The following is a 12,539-nucleotide window of genomic DNA, read 5'->3' on the forward strand; positions in this document are numbered from 1 at the left end:
TGTCTGCATGTTGAAACTGTGCATCATGGGAATGCTGATACAACTGTCAACTGTCACTGAGTGTCAGTTGTTGCAGCAGCATTATTCCTCACACAAAACCTCTAGCGAACCTTGCAAAAGCGCCGCCACAGCAACAATTACAGCCAGGTTTACTTTCCAAACAGCTTTATTAAGGTGTGCCAAGGAGCACAGGCAGCACATAGTATTAATGGGAGAAAAACAAGTCACATGTACAATACTTTTAAAATCAGATGACGTCAAGAGCCCCGGGATTTGTCTTCTTCCCAGCGGACCAACAGCTGCAGGCAGCTTCTACTTACGCTTTTATTTTTTTAAAAAAGGAACGAAAGGGGCGTTTTGCATTAAAAAAAAACCACGCATGCACACACAAAAAGAGTTAACGGAGAAGTCTTCGTTGGCAAACACCCACAGAACTTACGAGGCATGCTGAGCAGTCGAAAAGCAGAGCTTCAGTGTGTACGGATACGGCCCATCTGGAAGCAAGAAACACAGTTCCTAAACTTTATCCGTCCTAGCAGAATATCAGCATCACAAGCCCTATCAAGGCAGGATAACGGAGGAGGAACACAATAAAGGAATCTCTTAAAAACTTGAAGGAGCATCTCTGTTTAAGAGAAGTTCTGCAACAAACTCTGTCTGCATTTCCAACCTGATGTATTGAAGCAACGTTTGGAGGGAGGAAAGCAGGCGACAGAAGGTAAACCCAACCCCAGTTGTCCCCAATATACCATAAGAATACAGCTCAAAACCTCTGAATAAGATTTCAAAACATCTCCCAGTGCTCAATACAATACCTACGACGAGTAAAAACTGACATGCCAAGTGTAAGATTGCTTACTTGGATTTTTCATCTGATAATGGTTGAGGAACGCCAGAGTCTCCAGAGCATCACCTTTGGTTTCCCACTCCAACAAGCCAGAGGAGCTCCTTTCGCCTGTAGACACATTAACAGTGAAGATACACTTGGGGCATCCCAGGCAGACATGTGCAGGGCTGGTTCAGTGGCTATTTGTAGGCGAGAATGCCATTGCCATCAGAACTCAAAGTGCAATGGGAAGAAGGCTCCACAGCTCAACAGTTATGAATTCAGGACTCCCACTTTCCCCAGCCAACAGTCTACTGACCATGCGCATGCATGCACTTGGGGGCGATGGGAGTCACACGACTGGAGAACAGGACTGAGAAGGCTGCTATGTCCATTACTCTCACAGCGGAGAGGAATACAGTTTGAGGGCAAAGGACACATTGTTGTTAATAAGCAGGCACATGATTTGCAGAATGAATTCATGTTTTGCCTTGCCTTTTTTTCTGATGGGCATAATTTGAGGACTCTGCCTTTTCCCCAGTATGGGGCCCCAAGGCAACTCACCATGAATTAAAACACAATATAGTTAAAGTAATGCATAATACAAAAGCTACAAACACCACTAAATGATTTTTAAAAATCCAATTAAAAGGCTTGCTGCATTAGACAGTTAACTGCAGCATATACTTACTTTTCCCAGAAAACACCTTGACTGAAGCTGGTCTCTTCACCCCAAGTTCATCACAAATCTGACAGAGGAAAAAAGAAGTCATATTCAAAATAATTTAAATATGAAGCTATGTCTTTTGCTCTGTTTTGATGTTCACACATGCGCAGCAAGGAATTCTGGAAGTAGCTGCTTTTCACTTCGTTGTAGGCACACACACACAGATATCAGCTAGAAAAGAATTCCACTTTCTCTGCTGAAGCTTCATTACATTGTTTATGGCAAACAACCTGCTGTAACCCAACACTCAAACTCTGCATTTTTCTACCCCTTTTTCACCATCTGTTCAATGCCAAAGCACTTCTGCTCTTTGAGCCCCCAAATACTACACATGTCAGATCCTGGGATAGACAAAAAGATCAGACTTCTTACCTCATAGAAATTATCTTCAGTCACCTCCAAAGGAGCATTGAAGAAATGGAGGACATTACTGGGATGTTGGATCCTGTTCTTCGCCGCCTGCTCTGGAGTTGAAAACCGGTTGTTCCGAGAACCACTGAAGTCCTTATAGCTGCATGAACCGTCCTCAAGACCATACGACTGGCCTGGCATTATAGCCTGTTGCTTGGACACACTGTAGTAAAAAGGAAGAGAAGCAACCCAAATGCAGGCATGAGCTTCTGACAAGGACTAACACATGTGGGCAGAGCAGCATGGAGGATCCTAGGGTAAAGACAAAGGGCACTCACCACACGTTCAGTTTCTGATCGAACATGAAATTGTTGTTGAGATGAGTGATCGCTCGATCCACAGCATAGCCATCTGCCATCTCCACCATGGCCGCTCCAGGCTTGCTTTTCATGAACTTGACCTAAAAATATGAACTCCTTTGCTTATTAAACACGGAACCTAAATCGCATCTGCAAAGGTGGATTTCTCTCAGGGCCAACACACTAAATATTATTAACCTTTATAAATAAAGGATAATAATAATAATAATAATAATAATAATAATAATAATAATAATAAATATACAACACAACCTATTATTTCCCCATTTTTAACTTATTGTATTTAACTGTTTTTAAATGGTGATAGTTTAATTGTAAAATTAGTATTGTAATTTTAGTTCCCAGAATTCTAATTCTTTCGTTCTTTTTAGACATCACCCCAGAAATAGATGCAGTTGTTCCACTTCCACCAGATTCCTCATTGGCACCAAGGGAGATATCCTGTCAGGTACTCCAGGGCAAAGAAACTGAAATCGCATAGTATCTTTACACTTCCCTTCTTGCCATCAGCCTGTTCACCAACCTCTCCCAACTGAGCAGGCAGTGACAGAAATGCAAAGAAAGCATTAATCTATGCTTCCTTCCTTCTGGCTAATGGTACAGACTGGAATCCAAAGAACAAGCAGAAGCGACGATGAAAAGAGGTTGGTGTCTCAAGACAGGGAGAACTTGACCTTCCTGAAAGGACAGTCCCCCAAACCCTGAAGCTGACATACAGACTTAGAGAAACTTATTTTTACGGAACTGAAGTTCCAAGTTTTTCAGGTTCTGCACAATCCAATGCTAAGGCCAACAGTTTAGATTTTTAAAAAGTTCAGAGTTGATGTCCTGTCTGGGGCCTCCTTCTTTCCATCTGGAAAGCTTGATTATCAAGGGGGACAAACCTTTCAGTGGTTTGCACAGACCTGCCATGAAGCAGGAAGAGTAACCTACTGGTTTATAGGTTCCAATGGAATTCAGTGTTTCTTTACTTGGCGAGTCAAATAGCACTGCCACATTGCCAGACACCTGGGTGCTCAACGTGTGCTCTTTGGGCTATCAGGAAGATGGAGAGGGAGAATATATTCCGGCAGTTTACCTTCTCCACATTCCCATAAAGACAGAAGACATTGAAGACGCGATCACAGTTCATCTTTGACTGGTCCAAGCCATACACCATCAGGACAGGGCTGTCAGCATGGGGGCCATACTCCGGGGGTGGGGGTGGAGGAGGTGGGTGTCCATACTGAGGCCCATAGCGGCTTGGTCCCCTGTGGCGGCCCCCCACTGGTGGACCCATCCGTCTCCCTTCGTAGTGAGGTGGCGGAGGGCCATAACCTTCATCATGATAGTGCCCATGGTAGCCACCATGAGGTCCCCCTAGGGAGGAAACACAATAAAGTAAGGAACAGATATGCTGCCTGCCAGGTTTGAAAAGGTGCTAATCCCTGGGTACCATTTATGCCAGACGCTTACCATATTCAGCAGGATGGTCCCCAAGGAGAGGAGGCTGCCTCTGCCGCTTGTTAGGGTTACCTCCTGGCTCACCTGACAAAAAAGAAGGAAGCCATTAGGAACTCATAGGTGCAGCCTGGCAGTTGAATTTGTGGGCCAGGAGACTAGGAAGCCTTGCTTAGGTCACAGGTTCACCTTGTGGGTATACTCAACTGTTTCCAACACCCCTGGAACAAGAGCTGCTTGCAGCCACTAGGAGACTTTGAAGGAGGCTAAGGTGGAAGGCCAGTTCCTCCTTGCCAAGGGCACAAAGGGAGTGTGAGGGAGGGAAGCTCTGGATTGGGCCCTTCTAATCTGATCTTAAAATTAATCTAAAAATAGAAAAGTTCCATCATGGTTTCTGGAGTGATCTGCTCTTTGAACAGTCACAATGTACCTATCTTAAAAGGTTTACATCTGGAACCAGTATCATCTCTTAAAATAGTCCTTTTGGGCTAACAGAGGTGAATTCAATTAGTAACAGTTTCTGTGCAAGAACAACAATGCCAAATTACATGAATAAAGCAGCATACTTTTTAAAAGAGGTTTACACAGATGATAGAGGGAGTAAGCAGAAGAAAGAGATGTCAAGGGAAGCTGATAGAACAGACTAAAAAAGCAACTGGTGGACTCTTTCTCTGGAGGTCTTTAAACAGAGATTGGATGGCCACTTCTTGGGAGTGCTTTAGCTGCATATTGCACTGCACATGGTTGATACAAATGGCCCATGTGGTCCCTTGCAACTTTCTCATTCTATGATTTCCTGACCAACTAAACACATCACAGTTCCCGTTAGGAAAACAGGAAAAGAAAAAAAGATGACCATGCCACCCTCCATAACCCTGGCAGAGCTAAAAGGATTAAGCAAGACTGAGGAAAATAAAGAATAGCAAAAACCGCAATCAAGTTAAAACACATAACTGTATACAAGGCAGGAGAATTTAAGTGATCCATACAACTTCACTTTGTTCTTATAAACAAAACAAAAATTAAGAAGTGTTTTGCACAGTTTATTTCAACAGTCATTACAAAGATTGAAAAGGGCTACTTACAGCAGGAGTTAACAGTACAATGTCCATTGTCACATACATATTCTGCATTTCTCTTACCATTGGACGCTTCAACAGTGTAAGCACAGTTCTGAAAGATGGCGTCCCATCAAACATACACTGCGACCCTGCGTTACATGGTTTCAGAGTCAAATGCAAGTCAAGTCACAAAACGGATACAATTAAGTAAAAAATATGTAATAGTTTAAATAAAGAAGAGCTCACAGATGGTTTTTTTTGTCTTCAGATGGTATCAAGAAAAATAGGGAATAACAAAGGTGTGATAATGAGTGTCCCTTCCGTGTTGCATCTCCTGATGTTTTTTTTTTTTTTTTGGTTTGTCATGTGCTGTTATCAGGTTTGGTGCTTCTGGCTCTGTGTAGGTCTCCCGTGTGCATGTCTCTCCTCTGTAAATGGAGTGTGCCTTGGATCCCAAGTGCCCCCTTGGAGCAGGAAAGCACCCCCAGTCTCTAGGGAGCTGGGGGCTCTGGGTACTTGGTGTTTTGTTTTGTTTTGTCTGTCTCCGCTTGGCGCTGCTGATAAAATGTTGGCAGCCGAGGACTGCGAGAAAAAAGGAGTGCTAAAACTGCCCTCCCAAACCAAATCGTGTTGATGTGGAGAGCGTCCTATGTCTTGGAGGGTCTCTGGGATCTACTCCATTCTCCGGTAAGAGCGCTGGTGCATTTTGTCTGAGACCCCTCTGGTCTGTGTTTTCCTAGTTTTTCTGTGTTACATTCTTGGGTTCAAGGTTTTGGTTTGTTTTGTTTTGGATTTGTAAGAAATGTCGTGGCCTGGTGCGTCTTTCTCTCTCTTTCTCTTTCTGTCTCACTCTGTGCTTGTAGATGTTTCTTGGATCACGGTGTTGTGTTCTTGATGTTAAAAATGAGCTCAATCTGCTGCGTTTCGGGTACGCTTAAGATGCTGCATGTTTTCTCCAGGCAGAACTAGTGGAAGGTTGGCCTTTTTTTTCCTACACTGTGTGGTGTTAAAAGAGTGTATAGCAGAAGGCAGATCACAGGCAATTCAGGATTTCCACTGCAGGAGCATACGGTTTTTCCCCAGGGTCATGTGTAAAAGCACTGTTCAGAGCTGGGGAAAGGCCAGGTCAATGCACCTCCTCTTTGCCCAGCCTTAAGGTAGGAGAGCCAGGAGGCAGCTCACTGAACTGCGCAGCCCTGCCAACTAGCCACTGCCAATCTGCCCATCTTCTAGTTATGTACCTTGGAGGAGAAAGTGAGTCATGTCCATGTCAAGTCATGTAATGCCATTGCTTGCTTCACTGCAGAGGTAGGGTCAAAAGTGACCTCTGCCAAACCCCTTGATCACCACCATCCTCCCTCAACTGCTTGTCTGGAGCTCTAGGCGATCCCTCTACAGGCAGGGAACAAGATAACTCAACTGTCAAGTTTTAAGACATCTACTTCACAAACACAGCCCCTTTAAGCAGCTTTGAATATCTGTCACACAAACATAATCTCACAGCATATAGAAGGACAGCATCACTCTTAAACACAAGCTGAAGATATACGACCAGCCAGGGCAAGGCCTTCTAGCTAAGCCTTGGGTCAAACTAGAACATCTAAAGCACTTTCCCCAGATCTTCTGGATTACAATTCCCAACAGCACCAGCCAGTATGAGGAGTTCTAGTCCAGAATATTGACATATTGGCTGATCTGACATTCAGTTCACTCACCATCTTGTCTTTCCCTTAATGACATTTGCGGGTCTCCTGGGAGAAAGGCTCATGTCTCTTTCCCTCAAACATCTCTTGAGTGTTCTTTGTACAAAAAGTGCCCCTTGAAAAGGACCAGATTCCCCTCCCCTCCAACACTAGCCATTGACGCCCCATGCACACAGCTGTATGTAAACCAAAGCTGCTTCTACACTGCAGAATTAATGCAGTTTGACACTGTTCTAACTGTTATGGCTCAATGCTATGAAATTCTGGGATTGGTAGTTTTGGGAAGATTTCACCCTCTGCCAAAACAAGAATGAGCCATAGCATCAAATCCATAACAAACTGCATTAATTCTACAGTGGGTAGTAGAACTGGTCTTCTTGAAGTAACCCATGTTCTCAGCAGCAGAATGGCAGGTGCATCACAGATAACCGGATCACGGCTGGGACTATAGGCAATTTGATAGCCCCACTTGCAACAACACACAGTTTTTCAGCTGAATGGAAACGGCCATTCTGGAATGGTTGTTTACATGGAAACAAGTGTGCTTCCAGGATTAAGTGCTAAGGATTAAGTCATTCAGTCTTGCCTTTAGGAGGGCATTCTTAGTGCGGCCAGTTTTTCACCCTAGTACCCACACCTCAGTTCTATAATCTCAATCATACTCCAGTCTTCTAATACTGCCACAAGCAAATTAGACAGAGCACAGCACAACCATGCCAGGATCACCAAGGCAGACCACCCATTGACACCAGATACTGTGATGAAACTGTTTCCCATCTCATCCCCTTGCCAATTCTAGCTATGTACCCATCTGTCTTGTGTCTTATTAGGCTGTGCCTATAAACAGTGCCTCATGAAAATATTAGAAGTCAAAGCACTGCAGCATTAGCCTCCAAGGCTTGTAACATCTGGCACAATGTTGGACAGCAGGCAAATGGCATTACATCACACAAATCAGATCTAAGAAGTGTGCGATTCAATAGGAAAAGCATGGGTTTGTGTGTGGCTTGAAAGCAGACTATAAAGGTTACCTTGTCCACTGAGATTAGGGTTGGTGTAGTCCCATGTGTCCTGGTCATTCTTGAACACGTTCAGGCGAGTAGGCTAAAGAAACCAGAAGCAATCCAAGAGATACCTAGTAAGTGCATTTTTATTATAGCAGCTAGCAGGTAATGTGCCCACCCCAAAGCATAAATCTTCTTTTGTTATCAGCCATCTGAATGCCAGGACAACATATTACATCCCTCACAAGCAGTAACCCTTTGTATTGAGAATTCATAGGCAAGAAACTGGTGACAGAGACAGCATCAAGCTCTTAAATTGGTTATTTGTTCAGAGGGAAAAGAAATGTATTTTCAGATGCAAACTCCAGTATGATTTCGTGATCAACCTCAACACCACTGGGATAGAGACTACAAATATGAACCTTGGGGACAAAACCCTGCTTAGTTTTGCTTGGTGGCAAAAAGTAACTTTAGTTTTGGTAGACTTCCAGAATCTTTCGGATTCATCAAGCCAGTGGGCAACTCCATATTTATGGTGCAAACATACACATCCTTTCTGTGGACAGATACACACAACCCATTGTTCACCTTTAAAAACTGCTCACCTTCGCATATTCAATCTTCAGAGTACAACAGCCTGAGTAAATGTCTGCTCCATTCAGAGAAGCCTTTGCTCTTTGTGCACTCTGCACAGAGTCAAATGTTTGTAGTGTTAAGGAGACTTGGAACAGTCTTTTGGCCATCCTAAAGATTTGATGCCTTAAAAACAACCTCTTAAATGTTAGCATTCATCTTTGTTCCTTCCCATCTCCTACATCTAACAGCAGACAGTTCTACTTAGCCCTAGATCTAAATCTTACAGAGGCAGGTAATTTTCACAGTACATATCTAAAAAGAGCAAAGAGAAGTAACTGCTTCTTGAAGACCCAAATCAAGAGAACAAATCACACCAACTCAAAGCAAGACTGGATACTAATCACCTTCTTTCAGTTACCGTCTTTCTTTCCGTATCTGTCTTCTACTTTAAAAAAGTCTTATAAGCATGTGTAAATTGCCTTGCCTAAGCTGTAAGGAACTTGCCCCACTCTAGGACCAGTTTGATCCAACTGTTACCACCTTCTCAGCAATCAGGAAGAAGGGGGGAAAGGATATTCCACCATGGCTTGGACCCCATTCTTTCGGAAGATAACAATCCTCTGTACTGGGCCACATGGGTTGCAGATGGTATACAGCACATCCTGTGAAGGGATAACACGAGAGGATGAAAAACATTTTTACCTTCAGAAGAATAGCTCCCACCTGTATTCATCTTCCAGTAACTCATTCTGTTTATATCTCATTTCAGCAAAGCAAGACCCAATCCCTGCTTCCACCCATAAAAGCATCCACACAAACCTTTCTGTATTAACAGATGGACTTAAACAGACAACATTATCCTAGCAGTACATAGGCAGGTTATCCGTAGTCATTTATCTTGTGCTTTAAGGAAACACTGGTGCCTAACAAAGACTGCCACATATACAAGTGCAAGAGAGACACATTCCTCACTCAGCATCACACATTTCAGCAGCACCATTACACACCGTTGTAATAGAGTAGATAGGGTTCAAGATGGTGAAAAGCAGGACATTGTTGACACCCCTGGAATCGTCCGAGTCGCCAGGCCGTGATATCTTCTGGCTTGTGGAATAGTTGACAAAGGCTGGATGCCCAGCAATGTAAATCTGGTTGTCTGCTGCATAATTGACAGCATTGCAGGCTCCCAAGATATCTTCAAACTCCACCAGGGCCTGCCTCTTTTTGGGCATCACCACCACATAGCTGGGGATTGTGGGGGACGAGACAGGAAAGAGAAGGAACCATAAGTAATCAACATGAGCGGCAGGAGCAAACATTCAGCCTCCCCCACTCCACCAACAAGTCTCCCCACTCCTCACCTGATGGGACCAAATTCCTGTAGGGCCTCCACAAGATCAGCTTCCACAACGCCGTCAATCAGGCCCCTGATGTGGACCACAGGGGAAGCAGCCGGTTTGTGGGGGTCATCATAGTTCTCCTACCAAGGAGGGAAACATGGAAAATATCCATTCAAGAAAACTGCTTGGCACTTCTGGGCTGCTCTAGCCCTAAGCACAGCGCAGCCTCTTTCACACAGAGTAGGTTTCTGCTACAGAGTCTGGAACAGTTTAATCTTTGTCACTTACTTGACAGTGGAAAAAATAAAGACCCCAAGCTTACACAGTTGAGCAACTAAACCTTAGGGAGAACTCTTCTGCACTAACTTGGCTCTCCTTCTTATCTCTAGCCAGTCCATTATAGAAACCTCTTAAGATACACTTTCCTTATTAGTTATGTAAGAGCAGGTGCCAAAGTTTTGTTTCTCAAAGGATGCAGGGTAACAAGATTGTTCTGAGGACTGTAGGAGGAGTTAGTGCTGAGATAGATCAAGCCAGAATTCCCCAAAGCAGCCTTGGGTTACATTCAAATGAATTAATACTCACACTTTCCTATGACCTGATGTTGCTAAATGGCTGTTTCTCAGACTAAATCTTCTTCAGCTCCCAGGGGCAAGATGGTTCCTATTCTCAATCAGGGCACATAAAATCTTCCCTGCATCTATGCCATCATTGTTTCCTAAGCCTAATCATAATTAGGCCTTCTCATCTGCTACTCAAGAGCTACACTCCTCCTGTACAAGGAGGTTCTACTTTACTTAATATGGCTGATAAGGAAAAAATCTGACTGATGGTTTTCCTTCAGGTCACTAACATATTCTGTGGCAGCAAATCCAGCAAGGCAATATAGTATGCCTTGATACAAAACAAATACCTCTGTTTTGTTCATCTTGCTAATGTCCAGTATCTAGACTGTATTTGGACATACATTCACATCTTATAAACTGAACTCTTGACTGATTTAGCATTCAAAGGCCAGCTGGACTACTGCCATCAGCACTAACTGTCAAATTAATTCTACAGATTAAGATGAAGCACGATCCGCCACAAAGACCTATTGTTTCAACATGCGGAGGCTCCACTTAGCTATTATGGGTCCACCGTCATTCGTGTGCAAGTGCCTTAAAGTCGCCTGTCAACTTCTAGCAACTGCATGAATTTCATAGGCTTTTCTTAGCCAAGGGATAATGACCAGAGCGGGTTTTGCCAGTTCCTGTCTGTGGCCTGATACAGACAGGCCAAAATAAAGCTGCTTCGAGTCACTTTGGAGGGATGGTGTTTCAATGATACATGTGTCCTAAGAGTCCAGAAGCCGCACCAAAGCCATGCTCCAGTCCTTAGCTTTGGTGCAGCTTCCAAACTCTTAGGACCCATGCATCGTTGAAACACCATCCCTCCAAAGTGACTTGAAGCAGCTTTATTTTGGCCTGTCTGTATAGGGCCTGTGAAATATAACCTACAGCAGCTGGTATTCGTTGGCAGTCTCCCATCCTTAACCAGAGCTGACCTTGCTTAACTTCCAAGATCAGAGAGTACCTTGTGCCTTTAGGGTATTCAGGCCTTTGTCATTCTGTCTGTTAACTGCCTTGGAGTCACGCTGTGAATGAGGCATCTCCAAGACCCCTTGCCTTCCAGTGCGCCACCTAAGCCCTGCAGATTCATGCCCATGATCTCCTGGTGTGTGGCCTTCCTCTTCTCCTGCTGCCCTCTACCTTCCCTGGCATCATTGCCACCCTGTTTTGGTCAGGCCTCCCCTGAGATAAAGCGTCCCGTTCTGGGCAGAACTCCCTAGGGATGTGGAGAGGATGGATGATGTTGAAAGGAGGGTGCCTAACATGGCGAAGGGTCTGGAAGCCATGCCTTGTGAGAAGCGGCTTAGGGAGCGGGGGGTGTTTAGCCTGGAGGGATATGATGAGGGCCCTGTTTAAATATTTGAAGGGACGCCATATTGAGGAGGGAGCAAGCTTTTTTCCTGCTGCTCCAGAGACTAGGACACAAAGCAATGGATGCAAGCTGCAGGAAAAGAGGCAGCAAGGCCCTCTGGAGCCTCCTCCTTTGGAGGTTTTCAAGCTGGATGGGAGCGCTTTCATTGCGAGCTCCTGCGTGGGAGAATGGGGCTGGACTGGGGGGCCCTTGGGGCCCCTAGGATCCTATGACGCAGGCTTTGAAGGCCAGGGCTGCCTCCCTCAGAACCCTGGGATTGGTAGTTTTGGCAAAGCACCAGCGCTCTCTGGCAGAGGAGGCCAGGCATCCCAGGGTCCGGCGGGAGGGCTACGTCCCTTAAAGCGCTGCCAAGTTGAGTTAATTCTACATCGTGGTCCCCAAACTGCGCCCTTTAAGAGCTTTTGGACTACATTTCCCAGAAGCCTCAGCCGCGTTCTCCAACAGCCTGGGATTCTGGGAGCTGGAGTCCAAATGCCCTCCCGGGATTTCTAGTCCGTCGAGGGCGCCCTCGCAAACTACAGGCTCCAGGGCCGCCCACAAGATGGCGCTGCCCCGCTTGGAGCCGCGTTACTTCCTCCGCCGCGTGCGGCCTCCGGGCGCCGCTTCTCCCGAGGCCTGGCTCCTCCTCCTCCTCCTCCGCCTCACCCCGCCTGCCGCTCCTCCGGGCCCGTGCTCGGCATTCTCCGTCTTCTGGCGCTTCGGGGCGCGGCCTCCTTCAGGGCCTCCTCCGTAATAGCGGCCCGAGCCGCCTCCTCCTCCGCCGCCGCCTCCTCCTGGCATCTTCACCATGTCTCCGCCGCGTCCAGAACCGCCGCCTTCTCCGCTCTGCGAACCGCGCCACCTCCGCCGCGACATGGCGCCCACACTACCCCCTTGCCCACCCTCGCTCCCACCTCAACCACCTTTCTATTGGCTCGGCCTGCTGTCACTCACCCTCGCCGCGGCGCTCATTGGCTCAAATCCGTGCCTCGCCTAACCGCCTCCCGCCCTCCGTCGCCATTGGCTTGGAGTCTCTCCCTCCTTCCACTTGATTCGTCGCTAAACCTGCTCATCAAACCGTTTCGGCTTTTCCTGTTTGCTCTTTGCAACGTCAATCACGCCTCCCTTCAAACTGATTGGGTAAAGGCAATGTCGCTCTATCCCGCGTC

General features: G+C 45.9%; 1 protein-coding gene across 1 annotated transcript; it reads right to left on the reverse strand.

The window, feature by feature from the left end:
- Positions 1-148: 148 nt before the first annotated feature.
- On the reverse strand, positions 149-12,262 carry HNRNPL (heterogeneous nuclear ribonucleoprotein L). Its single transcript, XM_089479328.1, has 13 exons — positions 12,037-12,262; positions 9,430-9,548; positions 9,076-9,313; positions 8,643-8,730; positions 8,098-8,192; positions 7,520-7,592; positions 3,740-3,811; positions 3,363-3,643; positions 2,243-2,364; positions 1,926-2,127; positions 1,518-1,575; positions 860-955; positions 149-494 (listed from the first exon to the last, which is right to left on the reverse strand). The coding sequence occupies exons 1-13, from the start codon at positions 12,244-12,246 to the stop codon at positions 436-438; spliced, it is 1,713 nt and encodes a 570-aa protein (XP_089335454.1). The 5' UTR covers positions 12,247-12,262; the 3' UTR covers positions 149-435.
- Between the last annotated feature and the right edge of the window lie 277 nt (positions 12,263-12,539).

The sequence above is a fragment of the Sceloporus occidentalis genome, unplaced genomic scaffold (assembly GCF_023333645.1).
Source record: "Sceloporus occidentalis isolate IW3139 unplaced genomic scaffold, rSceOcc1.0.p SCAF_13, whole genome shotgun sequence".
Taxonomy (NCBI): domain Eukaryota; kingdom Metazoa; phylum Chordata; class Lepidosauria; order Squamata; family Phrynosomatidae; genus Sceloporus; species Sceloporus occidentalis.

Excerpts from the sequence above, each read along its gene's own strand:
- HNRNPL (XM_089479328.1), bottom strand. The coding sequence starts at position 12,246 with ATGTCGCGGCGGAGGTGGCGCGGTTCGCAGAGCGGAGAAGGCGGCGGT. Across the intron at positions 8,731-9,075 it reads CTATCTACTCTATTACAACG|GATGTGCTGTATACCATCTG; the intron begins GTGTGTAATGGT and ends ATCCCTTCACAG. Across the intron at positions 3,644-3,739 it reads GGACCATCCTGCTGAATATG|GGGGACCTCATGGTGGCTAC; the intron begins GTAAGCGTCTGG and ends TTTCCTCCCTAG.